The sequence below is a fragment of the Carettochelys insculpta genome, chromosome 2 (assembly GCF_033958435.1).
Source record: "Carettochelys insculpta isolate YL-2023 chromosome 2, ASM3395843v1, whole genome shotgun sequence".
NCBI classification, from domain to species: domain Eukaryota; kingdom Metazoa; phylum Chordata; order Testudines; family Carettochelyidae; genus Carettochelys; species Carettochelys insculpta.
In genome coordinates this window covers 267,842,271-267,856,059 of record NC_134138.1, presented here as the reverse complement: position 1 = coordinate 267,856,059, position 13,789 = coordinate 267,842,271, and the positions used below count along the sequence as shown (strand labels likewise).

General features: G+C 41.8%; 1 protein-coding gene across 13 annotated transcripts in view; it reads left to right on the top strand.

The window, feature by feature from the left end:
* The window catches only part of LOC142008137 (sodium channel protein type 5 subunit alpha-like), a 351,358-nt gene that overhangs the window by 322,535 nt on the left and 15,034 nt on the right, over positions 1 to 13,789 (top strand). For all 13 annotated transcript variants that reach the window (XM_074985128.1, XM_074985135.1, XM_074985134.1 and 10 more), the window contains one exon: positions 2,377 to 2,658. In XM_074985128.1, the coding sequence (XP_074841229.1) occupies positions 2,377 to 2,658 (282 nt within the window). The remainder of the gene's footprint in view (positions 1 to 2,376; positions 2,659 to 13,789) is intronic.

Genomic DNA, 13,789 nt, shown 5'->3' with positions numbered 1-13,789 from the left:
TTGATTCTTTCTTTTGTGAGGTTTGCATCTCAGCTTCAACATAAATTCCAAATAGTTTCTTCTGTTTACCTGTTCAGGTCCTGAATCAGCTGTAACTCACACTGGTGGAAATTAGGAGTAGCTCCTTTCAAACATTCCATTGGTGTAAAATTCATATAAATCACAGGGAAATTAGGGTTTTAGATAATCATTCATTCATAGAGGTGTTACGTGATTTGCTTCAAGTCTTGTGTCATATTATGTTATGTGCGAGCCACTGAACATAACTCAGCATCAGAAAAAAAGGAGGATGCATGCATGACCATCATTTGCATTGTCTAACTTGCATGTTTGTGTTCTATTCCTGTGCATGATCATTTGCATTGTAATCTCTCTGTAATAGCAATAATGTCTTCTTGTATGTCACACATATTCTAGCTGCAGTAGTTTGAGGCCAACTTGGATGGACATTGAACAAAAACATCACCACACTACTGAGAAAATTAAAATTATTAAGATATCAGTTTGGGGCAGAATTCCAATTATCATTTGCTTTGTAAATTATTTTGCATTATTTTACAAAATAAAGGTTGGATTAAAACTATGAAGTCAAGAAAGCCCTAAAATTAGGAAAAGGGACAGTAGTTGTAATAAATCTACATATAGCAAAAATAGGTACACAGTCGGTCTTGCAAATTCTTTGCTCCTTTCAGAAATGTGCAAAATGTAGTTCAAGGCCTAGAGTTCTATAACTGTGTCTTTTCTTCAATGTACCAGAATAAACTGCCTGCTCTAAATATGTAAAATCATCTTACTGTATTCTTTTATCCTTTCCAGAAACGCAAAAGTAATGGTGAAATGAATTTGATATTATTGGCTTGTCAGAAAATTGAGCACTGATATGATAGAAAACAAGAACTGACATTTTCCATAACCAGATTCACAATTGAATAAAATTTCATTTTTGTGGATCGATATCACTTTGTCTTGGTTTCTGAAATGTAAACGGAGAAGGAGAAAGGCCTAATGTCTGCATATCAGATTCTAATCTTGAAAGCACGAAACAAACAAGGAGACAAATTCATACAGCAAAGTCTGGAACTGGTGGAAAAGCTGCCAGTTTACTTTGCATTGGTTCTGCAAAGTAGCAGTATGACCTAGAGCAGGAGTGGATATGTAAAAACTGTACAAGCCATTAATATAGTGTGAAAAAATACATTTTGTGGCAATGATTTTTCTTGGAAAAATGTCTTTTATGTTATGCTTAGCATACATCAAAGGCTATGACATTCCGGATGGTGATTTAGAATGCTGAATAACACACACACATATAAGGTGGTTGTAATATAAACCTTCTATTTTGGAGTGCATGTTGATATTACTGATATTTTACGATTAAGGACTACTGAATGCATATTGTATATTTCATTTGCATTGTTTTGATGCATATTGCAAATACTGTTTTGTTCCTATGCCAATTGTTTATAAGTACTTTAATTGACTGGGTCCTTCCTATACAGTATTTATGTGTATGGCTATATACATGGTTTGCACAATAATCCTGCCTGGAGCCAATGGGAAAATAGAATTATACAGATTTTAGTACAGAATGTAGTGGGATAATATGAGTCAGATGTATATTAAATAAGGAAGTGTTGGCTATTTTAATGCTACACATTGTCAAGATAGGAACAGTAAATGAAGGGGTTAAATCACAACAATAGATCCTCCTTATTAATGAAACAAGAGAAGTCCTGTGGCTACCCCTATGATCCTTATTGATGGTCACATATCCTCCCTAGCTGCCCTGGTCCAAGAATTTCAATGACCCTGCTTTCTCAAAGTAGTAGTGGCATCCAATCAATGGTATCTTTGACATATAAGACATCCCTGGATCAATAAATGCTATGATAATCAATATCCTTCATAGTTAGTGTTGTAATTTCAGGTATTGGGTGGGGGGAGCGGGGAGGGCTAAGGTCAGAAAAAGGTTTAGGTACTCTGCTGCTTAGAAGGAAGACTCTCTTCCTTGCTCCTGGTCCCTTAGCCACAGTGAGAATATTTGTTGTGCCCTGCTGACCTTTAATTATGTGCTTGAATCACCACTAAACATAGGGTCCAATATGAAGCAGGGAAAATCCTGAGAACTGCAATCTTGCCCAGTTGGGACCAACATTTGACTGCCAACTGGCAAATCCTCTCTGCATGAGTGAGATACCAATAAATTATTTCTAAAGGTACCAAAATAGTAAGCTAGATCTTCAACTAGTGTTATTCTGGTTTCCATCAGCTGAGGAGTGGCCCAGTTACTTTAGTGTACGAAAGAGCTACTTAGGGCTGTTTTCATGGGAAAGCCTGCAGTAATTGTCTGTTTTTCATTCATTTCACTTATTTTAGGTGGTTGTGAATGCCTTGGTGGGCGCCATCCCTTCCATTATGAACGTTCTGCTCGTCTGCCTCATTTTCTGGCTCATTTTTAGCATCATGGGAGTGAACCTGTTTGCAGGAAAGTTTGGAAAATGCATTAACAAGACAGTAGGAGATATGCCATTAGACCCTAAAGAGATTAATAACGTGAGTGATTGCATACGCAATAACGTGACAGGCAATCTTTACTGGACCAAAGTTAAAGTCAACTTTGATAATGTCGGTGCTGGCTACCTGGCCCTTCTGCAGGTGGTAAGTTCTTTCAGAAATACTTGTTCTTGTTGGGTAGATACGCATGTGAGATGGCTGAGTGTCACCAACTCCCACTAACATCAGCACTTCCTAGGATCTGACTCCAAGTTAAAAGCAACATTTTTCCTTTTTACCTGAACTGACAAACATGCTTATAGAGTCTTCCAGGAGGTGCTCAAATTCCAAGAGTAGATTTGAAGCCATGTTCTTCTTCTTCTTCCTGTTTGTAATCCAGTGCAAAATTAAGGCAGAGTTTCCAAAACAAACATAGCTATGTTTGAAGGCATGTGTGCCAGGATGCAGTTTATTGGCTTTACTGAACCTCTGGTGGATCACTAGTGTTCCAGTTAGACCTCAAGTGAAAAAAGGCCTGATTTTCTTCTCATTAACATGCTTGTAAAATGGCCATAACTCAGATTAAATCAAAACAGCTAATAACAGAGTCAAAGTAGTGTGAGGGAAGTCAAAGTCTTTTACTAAAATCCTTCGACCACCTAGTGAAGAAGTTCCAAAGTTGTCATCCATCAACCACTGGCATGAGAACATAAGAATGGCCATACTGGGTCAGACCAAAGGTCCATCTAGCCCAGTATCCTGTCTGCTGACAGTAGCCAATGCCAGGTGCCCCAGAGGAGGTGAACCAAAGAAAATGATCAAGTGATTTGTCTCCTGCCATCCATCTCCCGCCTTCGACAAAAGGCTAGTCACCATACCTTACCCCTTGCTAATAGCCATCTATGGACCTAACCTCCAAACGTTTATCGAGCTCTTTTTTAAACTCTGTTAGAGGCCTGGCCTTCACAGCGTCCTCTGGCAAGGAGTTCCACAGGTTGACTGTGTGCTGTGTGAAGAAACACTTTTATTAGTTTTGAACCTGCTACCCATTAATTTAATTTGGTGTCCTCTAGTTCTTATATTATGGGAACAAGTAAATAACTTTTCTGTATTCACTTTCTCCACACCATTCATGATTTTTTATACCTCTATCATATTGCCCCTCAGTCTCCTCTTTTCTAGACTGAAAAGTCCCAGTCTCTCTAGCCTCTCCTCATATGGGACCCGTTCCAAACCCTTAATCATTTTAGTTGCCCTTTTCTGAACCTTTTCTAAAGCCAATATATCTTTTTTGAGGTGAGTACTCAAAAAAGCTGCTTGAGTACTCACGTGAGTACTCAAGCTGTGGACATACCATAGTTTTATATAGGGGAAGTAAGATATTCTTTGTCTTATTTTCTATCCCTTTTTTAATTATTCCTAACATCCTATTTGCTTTACTGACTGCCACTGCACACTGCGTAGCTGTTTTCAGAGAACTATCCACTATAATTCCAAGATCCCTTTCCTGATCTGTTGTAGCTAAATTTGCCCCCATCATATTGTATGTATAATAGGGGTTATTTTTCCCAATGTGCATTACCTTACACTTACCCACATTAAATTTAATTTGCCATTTTGCTGTCCAATCACTCAGATGATGGTGTAGCTGGTTCCTCCTCCTCCTCCTCTTTTCCCACTGCTAAATTTACTTAAAAGACAGCTAAATACCATGATGGCCCAGATCCTCACCAGCTGTAAATTGGAGTAGCTCCGCTGAAATGAATACAGCTTGGCCTTTTTATACCAGTTGAGAATCCTGCCTTTCATACCTTTCAAATAATGCCTGTTTCATGTAAACCCTTGCAGGAGTTGTACAGTGGGAGGGAAAGTGATCCACACAAAATGGAAGAAAAGGTATCTATCAGATCATCTGTATTCAAATAGTCAACACAATAAAAATGTTTGACTCCTCCTTGATGTACTAGCACACAGATCATATCCAAGCTTTTTCTGCTGGTTCATCTTCAAGTTGTGTCCCTGTGGGTGCTCCACATCAAGTGAGTAAACACCTCTTGAGGCCTTGACTGGAGATTTCTACCAGCAGCATCCTTCAGGATGCATATGCATCTGGCACATTCTCAGGCTACACACCAAGACTGTAAAGGAGTGCACTGAAAACCACTTTCAGTTCCTTCTCATCTACTTTAACCTGAGACAGAGCCCTGGCATGTCTGCTTTGAGCATACCATGGCTCTCTTCTTGGTTGTAGAAGTCGTTTACTACTATTTTGTATTGGATACAATAGTTGTTGGTAAATAAGAATTGTGAGGATTAACTTTATTCCTCTCTCTTCCTTCAGGAAGCCTTATTATCTGGCAGGGCATGTCTAGCTCACCAGGGCTACGTCTACACGTGCACCCAACTTCGAAATAGCTTATTTCGATGTTGCGACATCGAAATAGGCTATTTCGATGAATAACGTCTACACGTCCTCCAGGGCTGGCAACGTCGATGTTCAACTTCGACGTTGCTCAGCCCAACATCGAAATAGGCACAGCGAGGGAACGTCTACACGCCAAAGTAGCACACATCGAAATAAGGGAGCCAGGCACAGCTGCAGACAGGGTCACGGGGCGGACTCAACAGCAAGTCGCTCCCTTAAAGGGCCCCTCCCAGACACACTTTCATTAAACAGTGCAAGATACACAGAGCCAACAACTAGTTGCAGACCCTGTATATGCAGCACGGACCCCCAGCTGCAGCAGCAGCAGCCAGAAGCCCTGGGCTAAGGGCTGCTGCCCATGGTGACCACAGAGCCCCGCAAGGGCTGGAGAGAGAGTATCTCTCAACCCCCCAGCTGATGGCCGCCATGGAGGACCCCGCTATTTCGATGTTGCGGGACGCGGATCGTCTACACGTCCCTACTTCGATGTTGAACGTCGAAGTAGGGCGCTATTCCCATCCGCTCATGGGGTTAGCGACTTCGACGTCTCGCCGCCTAACGTCGATTTCAACTTCGAAATAGCGCCCAACACGTGTAGACGTGACGGGCGCTATTTCGAAGTTACTGCCGCTACTTCGAAGTAGCGTGCACGTGTAGACACAGCTCAGGAGTCCAAAGTTTTCTTTCTTGTCAGGAAGCCATTCTGGTTGTAGGCAGCCAAGCTAATTATGTTTGCTGTGTGAAAGAGTCACACATCTGCCAGAAGTGTAATATCTGCCTGTCCCTTAAATCCAGAACGGGGAAGTATCAGGAGATCAAGCCGAAGCTGCTAATGATGGAGTTCTCCCTTTGACCCACTTCAGAGTTGGGCTGAGAGAAACTCCTTCTTCCCCTTAAAAGCCCCTGCACCCCTGGAAATCTGTATCTGGAAAGATCCAGCACTCCTCTAACTTCAGAAAAGCTCTCCCATTAGAAATGGAAGATTCTTGAGGCCTCAGTGAAGGCTCCCAAGATGAGGAGTTTGATTCCCTCCCGTAAGGAGTCTGCTCCCAAAAGAACTCAGTCCTCTTATAAATGCATCGTATCAGAAGCCTCAGCCTTTTGGCTTGGTACCAGAAAGGTGAAAGACTCTCAGAGGAGAAACAGAGCTCTGCAGTTTGCCAGTACCATCTACCAGGATAAAGAAGGTAAGGATAAGCACTTCTCTAGACCAGTACCATTGTGCATGGCTCCATCTTTGGTGCCTCCCCAGTCAGGACCTTGTGTACTGTGGCAAGTGAAGCATCAGATATGATCAGTGCCTACTTAAGTATGCTCTTAATCTAGAGTATCATCTTGCTATTGTCATTCAGCCTGTGACATTGGTGCCAACCCTCAACTTGGTACTACAGGAATTTAGATACTTAGAAGAGGTAGATGAACCAGAATCTTCACTTTTCATGGATAAAGAACACCTCTTGGTCCTAACTCCCCCAATCTCCAGACTACCATCTCTCCAGTACTGCCAGACTTCCTGCTCTTTTCTGATCGTACCCCCAGTTGGAGGATATTGAAGAGGATGAGGGATAACTCCATTCAGTATTTTTCCTCTCAAGGCAGCCTTCTCCCACACATCTATACTGGACCTGACTCTTTAACAGACCAGGAAGATCCCCATGCATGACACCAAGGTGGAGGGACCAATCACAGATGCCACTTGTGCAACTTTATGGACTATCCCATTGTCTATTCTGGGGTTCCTGGACTGTGTACCAACAGCCATTTACCAAACCACCAGCTTAGACACATCAGGAAGCTAGAGATATTAAATTTTCTTTCCAAATGAAATCCCAAAATGAGTAAGTATTTCAGGAACAGGAAGCTACAGCAGATAAAAAGTCCACCCCTTAAACTCCTGTCTCTTTATTGTGTCCAGACAAGGCCATGACAAATCTACTACCACCCAATGGCCAATGATTTCCAGCTGTTTCAAGAATTTATAAAGTAGGTAGCCAATCATCTTCAAATATCACTCAAAAATGTCAAGGATTAGTAACACACATTTTTTTGCATTTTACAATCAATCAGCAGCACCTACAAGAATTGTGTAATTCATAGGTGCTCTTGGATCTGTGGTTCTCATGTTGCATGCAGGTCTTGGATCCTTTAATTGCACCTCCTACTAATAGCTGCACAAGGGGAGTGCCGTCTGCCCACTCTGTGCACATGCCCCACCTCTTGGTGGGAGAAGCATGTGGTGGCAACGGCTGCAGCAGCTCTGGAGAGTCACCAGCATTGAATTAGAATGAGGGGCTGAGGGTGCCTGGGTCTTGGGGAGAGCATTCAGTTAGAGTGTGAGGGGCTGGAGGTGGCTCTAGGGAAGGGGAAGGGCATTAGTTTAGTGGGAGGCTGGGAGTGAAATATAGATCACAGATATTGTATTAAAAACATGGAGGCTGAGTTGTGGTGCTCAGTCAGCGGAATATTTGCCTGAGAGGGAAAGTCAGTGGAATATTTGCCAGATTTCAGGGCTTTACTAAAAGATAAAGATTGCAAAGTGTCACACTGATTGTATTATTTAGCTTGAAATACCTACCAATATTCTTATATTATTTAATGAAAGTTTGTATAATATAAAGTGATGAATATAGGAAAATGACAACCACAAGTGTGGTGATCTTTGAATTCCTGTTAAATACTGCTGTAATAAGGTTTGGCTGTAGACAATGGATCCTGTGATGTGTGATTTGTCCTGCATGGAAGCTAGAGGCATGTCAGGAAGAATAATTATCAGTAGGTTTCCCATATAGGGTACTGTTCATGTCACTGTACTGTAACTTTGGTATCCAGGAAGTGGATCTTTTGTGCAAGGATTGGTTCAGCCTGGGTTTTACAGTGGGGTGGAAATTGTTGAAATCCCTGTAAAATTCTTCAAGGGTCCCTTTCCCATGAGTCCATATGGTGAAGATGTCACCAGCGGAGGGTAAGTAGAGGAGGGTGCTAGGGGATGCAGCCTGAGTAAATGTTGTCTAGCTCAGCCATCAATATGTTGGCATATTGTGGGACCATTCAGGTATCCATAGCAGTGCTGCTGACTCAGACAGCCTTTTTCCTTTTCAAGAACTGGGTCTGCTGTGCAATGTAAAAAATTCTATGTAAATCTGTGTACAGAGAAAAAAGTTCACAGGGGGATACCTGGATACATTGACAACCAGGGTCTGCCTGTCCCCAGATATATTTATGATCAGGGCCAAATGGCACCTTTCATCTTTGTGACCTATCATACTTCCATTGCCACCAAGGCTGGCTTCGAGCAATCTATTCGTCAACAAAAGACAGTTTGGAAAAGCAACCTGCAGTCCCTCTTCATGTAACAGACTCCCAAGACTAGTGGAAAAATCAACTGAATATTGGTGCATGTGTTCCTTTGTTTGCACAACTCCAACAATAACCATGAAAATGAATGAGGGATACAGAACTGATGTCAAAATATTCATGGATCAAGACTCATGTTCTTCTCAGGAAACCATCCTACTCATCAACCTATTGAGATTCAGCACAGCCAGGAATGCTTGTCTTCGTTTCCTACCCCTCATCAAGGCAGATCAATCAGGATCATGATGAACAATATGCCCTGCATCTTGTGTATACATAGTTTAGGGGAAGCAAGATCCCCCTCCCTGTGCACCAAAGCAATAAAGTTGTGGAACAGGTGTACAGCCTCTCCCATCCAAATTTCAGCCATCTACCTCTCTCGTGTTTAGAATATCACAGCCAATATCCCTAGAAGGTATTTTTCCTAGGATCATCAATAGGAACCGAAGTCTCCTTTAAGAATATTCCTAAACTGGGGACTTCCGGAGGAGGACTTCTTTCCTAATGCTGGAACAAGAAATATATTTTTTGCTCCAGAGACCTAGGCCATCATGCTCTGTGTGTTGCCTTTCTCCTATTTTGGACAAAGGGACTATTCTATATATCTCTTCCAAAACTGCTAATACTGAATGTAATGAACAAGATCTGACTTACTTGACTTAAACCCTTGTACTCCAAGTGGAGCATAAGTCATCTACAAGTCTCCTCCACTTCACTCTGTCTTAGGACAAAACTTCTAGGTGGCTCCAGGAGTACCCCAGTTGTTGTCCTTCAGTCTCAGTAGATCATCTCCATGTTGTCTGAGGTCTTCTTTTCTTTGTGTTTTCCTTGTGGATGCCATGTGAGAGCTTGATGGATTATGCTGGATGATGGTTTTCTGAGAGTGTGGCCCAGCCATCCTCACTTTCTTCTCTTGATTTGGACATCAAGTATTTCTTGTCCTCTCTGTTCCAAAGCTCCTCATTTGTGACAAAGTCTTGCCAACTGATGCAAAGGATATACTGCAAATATCAATGTATTAATGTTTGTAACTTGTGATTGAAGACTTTTTTTGTAAACCAGGTCTCACATCCATACAAAAGCACACTCTGCATTTGTGTTGAAGATCTGCAGTTTCATCTTCACAGATAATGTTTGTGTACTCTGTATGGGACAAAGAGTCTTGAGTGTTGCTTTCCCTGTCCTCACACTAATATTCTTATCTGTTCCTCCATCTCTGCCCATAATACTCCCAAGTAAGTGAATGGGCATCACATCTTCCAGGTTATCCCCCTCCTAGTATGAGGGTGGTTTTGTTGGACTGGTTGATCCTCATTGTCTTGGTCTTTCCCTTGTTATAATATACAGAGATAGACCTCTCACAGAGCTGGAAGGGACCTTCCAGGGTCATTGAATCCAGTCCCCTGCCCTCACAGCAGGACCAAGCACCCTCCCTGGCAGATATTTTTAGTCTATTTGCCCCAGATCCCTAATTGGCCCCCTCAAGGGCTGAGCTCAAAACCCTGGGTTTAGTAGGCCAATGCTCAATCCACTGACCTATCCCTCCTCCTACAATACTCCAAAGCTTTCATGTGAGTATGAAAGGAGGGCGACATCATCAGCAAAATCAATGTCCTGAAACATCAGTCACTATGATCTATAATCTATTTGGAAAAATTTGGGACATTGAGGCAGTTTTGTCTAGTGTTGCAATCTTTTCTCCAAAGCTTTCATATGAGTATGAAAGGAGGGCGACATCATCAGCAAAATCAATGTCCTGAAACATCAGTCAATATGATCTATAATCTATTTGGAAAAATTTGGGACATTGAGGTGATCCCACAAAACTAGAAACATGACTACTGTATCAAGCTTTCAAAGAAAGGCAACCTGAAGGAATGCAAGAACTGGAGGGACATCACATTACTGTCTATTCCAGGAAAAGTGTTCAGTAGGATTCTCTTGGAGAGAATGAAGATAGAAATCAATAGACAGCTCAGGGAAGAACTGGCTGACTTCCAAAGCAAGAGATCCTGTACTGACCAAATAGCAACTCGCAGAATGATAATTGAAGAGTCACTTGAGTGGAACACCTCTTGTACATAACTTTCATAGACTTCGAAAAAGCCTTCTATATCATTGATAAAGACACTTTGTGGAAATGACTGCAACACTGTGGCATCCCATCCAGAATTATTAACCTGATCCATTCACCATACGAACCTTCAACATGCTAAGTCATTCACAATGGTGTCTTGACAGAATCCTTCAGCATACTCTCAGGAATGCGACAAGGGTGCCTATTGTTGACTTTCCTTTTCTTGATCACAATGGACTGGATCATGAGAAAGACAAGAGACATTATCTCCCACCTGATGATGAATAAGCTTCCAATCAATCCTCATCTTCTTTTCCGGATGCTGGTCATTTAGGTTATGTCTACACAGCAGGTGCTATTTCGGGATACTGCAATATCCCAGAACAGTTGCCTGTGTGTATACAATGTAACTGTTTTTGAGATAATGAACATGCTATTCCAGCATCCCTGTACACCTCATCACATGAGGAGTACAGGAATGCCTCAAAAGAGTGCCTTATTTTGGCATGTGGGGGTGTTTAGACAGTGTCATATGCCATAAAAGCGTGTTTTGAGTTTAGGCTGTCATGTAGACATAGCTTTACTTCTCCCTGAGCTAGGAATCCTACACTTCCGGGGGAAGTTCCATGATGGTTTGCAGGGTTAGACTCTACCTGCTCTGTGGAAATTCAGGTGTTGTTTAACAATAGGAAGAAGTCATCTTAAATTACTTACCCTCAGAAAAAGAGATTCAACAAATAGTGTCAAAGCTACCAACTCATCTCTGAATCCTTGTTGTTCTCAGCTATCCTGGATTACCTGTCAGACCTAAAGAAATCAGCACTTTCAGCTCAGTTCAGGTTCATTTGGCAAAAGTACCAGTTTTTCATCCTCCAGTAGATGGATTTTCCATATCTGTTCACCCTTTGTCTTCAAAGTTTACTAAGCATTTGAGAAATCTCTGCCTTGCCCCACCCCAATTTAGAAACCTCATTCTGACTTGGAACCTTAACCTGATAGAATCATAGAATCATAGGGCTGGAATGGACCTCAGGAGGTCATCGAGTCCAGCCCCCTGCATCAAGCAGGATCAAACCCAACTTAGTCATCCCAGCCAGGACTTTGTCAATCCAGAACTTAAAATACTTCTAGGGATGGAGATTCCACCACCTCTCTAGGCAACGCATTCCAGTGTTTCACCACCACCCTCCTGGTGAAGTAGTTTTTCCTAATATCCAACCTACTCCTCTCCTCCTGTAACTTCAGACTGTTGCTCCTTGTTCTGACGTCTGTCACCACTGAGAACAGTTTCTCTCCATCCTCTTTAGAGCACCCCTTCAGGAAGTTGAAGGTTGCCATTAAATCACCCCTCAGTCTTCTCTTCTACAAACCAAATAAGCCCAAATGCCTCAGCCTCTCCTCATAGGTCATGTGCTCCAGCCCCTTAACAATTTTCGTTGCCGTCCACTGAACCTGCTCCAGAATATCCACATTCCTTCTATACCTGGGGGCCCCAAACTGGATGAAGTACTCCAGATGTGGCCTCAGCAGTGCTGAATAGACAGGAACAACAACTTCTCTAGATCTGCTCAAAATGCTCCTCCTAATGCACCTCAATATGCTGTTAGCCTTCTTGTCCACAAGGACACACTGTTGATGCATATCCAGCCTTTCATCCACCATAATCCCTAGGTCCTTTTCCACTGTACTGCTGTTTAGCCAGTTGGTCCCCAGCCTATAACAATGTTTGGGATTCTTCCGTCCCAAGTGCAGGACTCTACACGTCTCCTTTTTGAACCAGAAAGTGGAAAAGGCTTCCTTTGCGCAGACCTACAAAGTATTTCTCCAACAATAATGAACGTTCCTCATATTCTGTTTTACTTAATATCATTATAAAGATAAGAACTTTTGATCAGTCTGTACAGGTGCACCTGGAAACTATATCAACGCAACATCCCTCTCTGCAAGACCACACATGAATTTTCACATCATGTAATGACTAGATTATCCAAGGGCCTAACATACATATTTCTGCTGGTGCTGGAACTCCCTTACTGCTGAGATCTCTATGTGTTTCTACTTGGATGAAAAGCTTCTTCTGAGCTTCTGGCACTATGTTTATTTCACCATCACTCCATGAAAACAGCCTTCTTAACTGTTATGTCAGTGTGTAGGATTGTAGAGTTGCAATCACTTATGATGACCCTCCATGCACAATTTCTCTCTTAGGCCCTACCCAAAATTTCAGCTCATGGTGGCTTCTAATTTCCATCTAAACCAGGAGTCAACTACTGGCATTCTTCTCTATACCATGGTCTAGCCAAGGGAGGCAAGAGATCCACTCTTTAGGTACCCACACGACCCTCTTGCTTCATACAGATAGATTTTAGTCATCCATGCCTGGATAGTTTGTTTGTTGCCTTTGCAGAGATAATCAGAGGCTGGGCCATTTCATTTCAAAGGGTATCTACGTGGGTCTCCAACTTCATTAAGCTTTGCTACCAGTTAGCTAGGTTAGTTAGGTTTAGCGTGGACAGCTTCTGCAGCTTTTTTCAAAAGTTTTTTCAATTGCACAAAAGAGAAGAGCCGCTAATTAAGGATTTGTTCATATATTCACAAAACACTATTCACAAGAGGTGCATTTAGATTGGATGCCTCTTTTGGCAAAGCTATTTTATAATCTCTTTTTGGGAAAGAAAGTCGTATGCCATGAAAGTCTCGTATAGTTTTAGTGGACTTTGATTATTCTCTGCTACCTTCCAGGTAGATGATCATAACATTACACAAATAGTAGCTATAAAATGGCTAATAATATAATATCAAAATCTTGTCCCAAGATGAGTTCATCTGCAGATAATTTCATCACATGACAGTTTCAGTTGAAAGTGTTGTTTCTCTGGACAGCTGCCAGACAGGATAATACCACAAACACTCGCATGAAGATTCTTGTCACTTCTTGATCTGTACATAAGTGGCTAGTAATTCCAGATAAATAATTTCCTTTCACAGTGTTGTGTTTCTTTCAGTCCTGATATCTGCTCCTCTTTGTAGATGAAGCATTTAAGGAAGTCTTCTAGAAGCCTAATAGGATTTTTAATTACCTCACTTGTAGACCCCTTGGTGAAGCGTAAAATTACAGTCCTGCAATACCATAATGTTTTATCTTCATCAGATCAGTTCACCAGCCACTGTCACTGTGTACAACTGTGCTGTATATTCAGAGTACTTTGTCACACTGACTGGAATCTAGCCCATTTATTGTAAATAACCAGGGATAAAATGCCTAAGGAAGGTAAAAGATTGGGAGAACAGGGCAAGTTATGATCATCTCCATTTGTAGCATCTTTTTTCCTTCAGTCCCAGCTTCTCTGAACACCAGATGGAACTGTAAGTGGAAAGTGACAATGAGAAGATGGGAAAGCTTTTTCACAGGATTAGAAAAAGAGCAGCAAAGAAGAAAC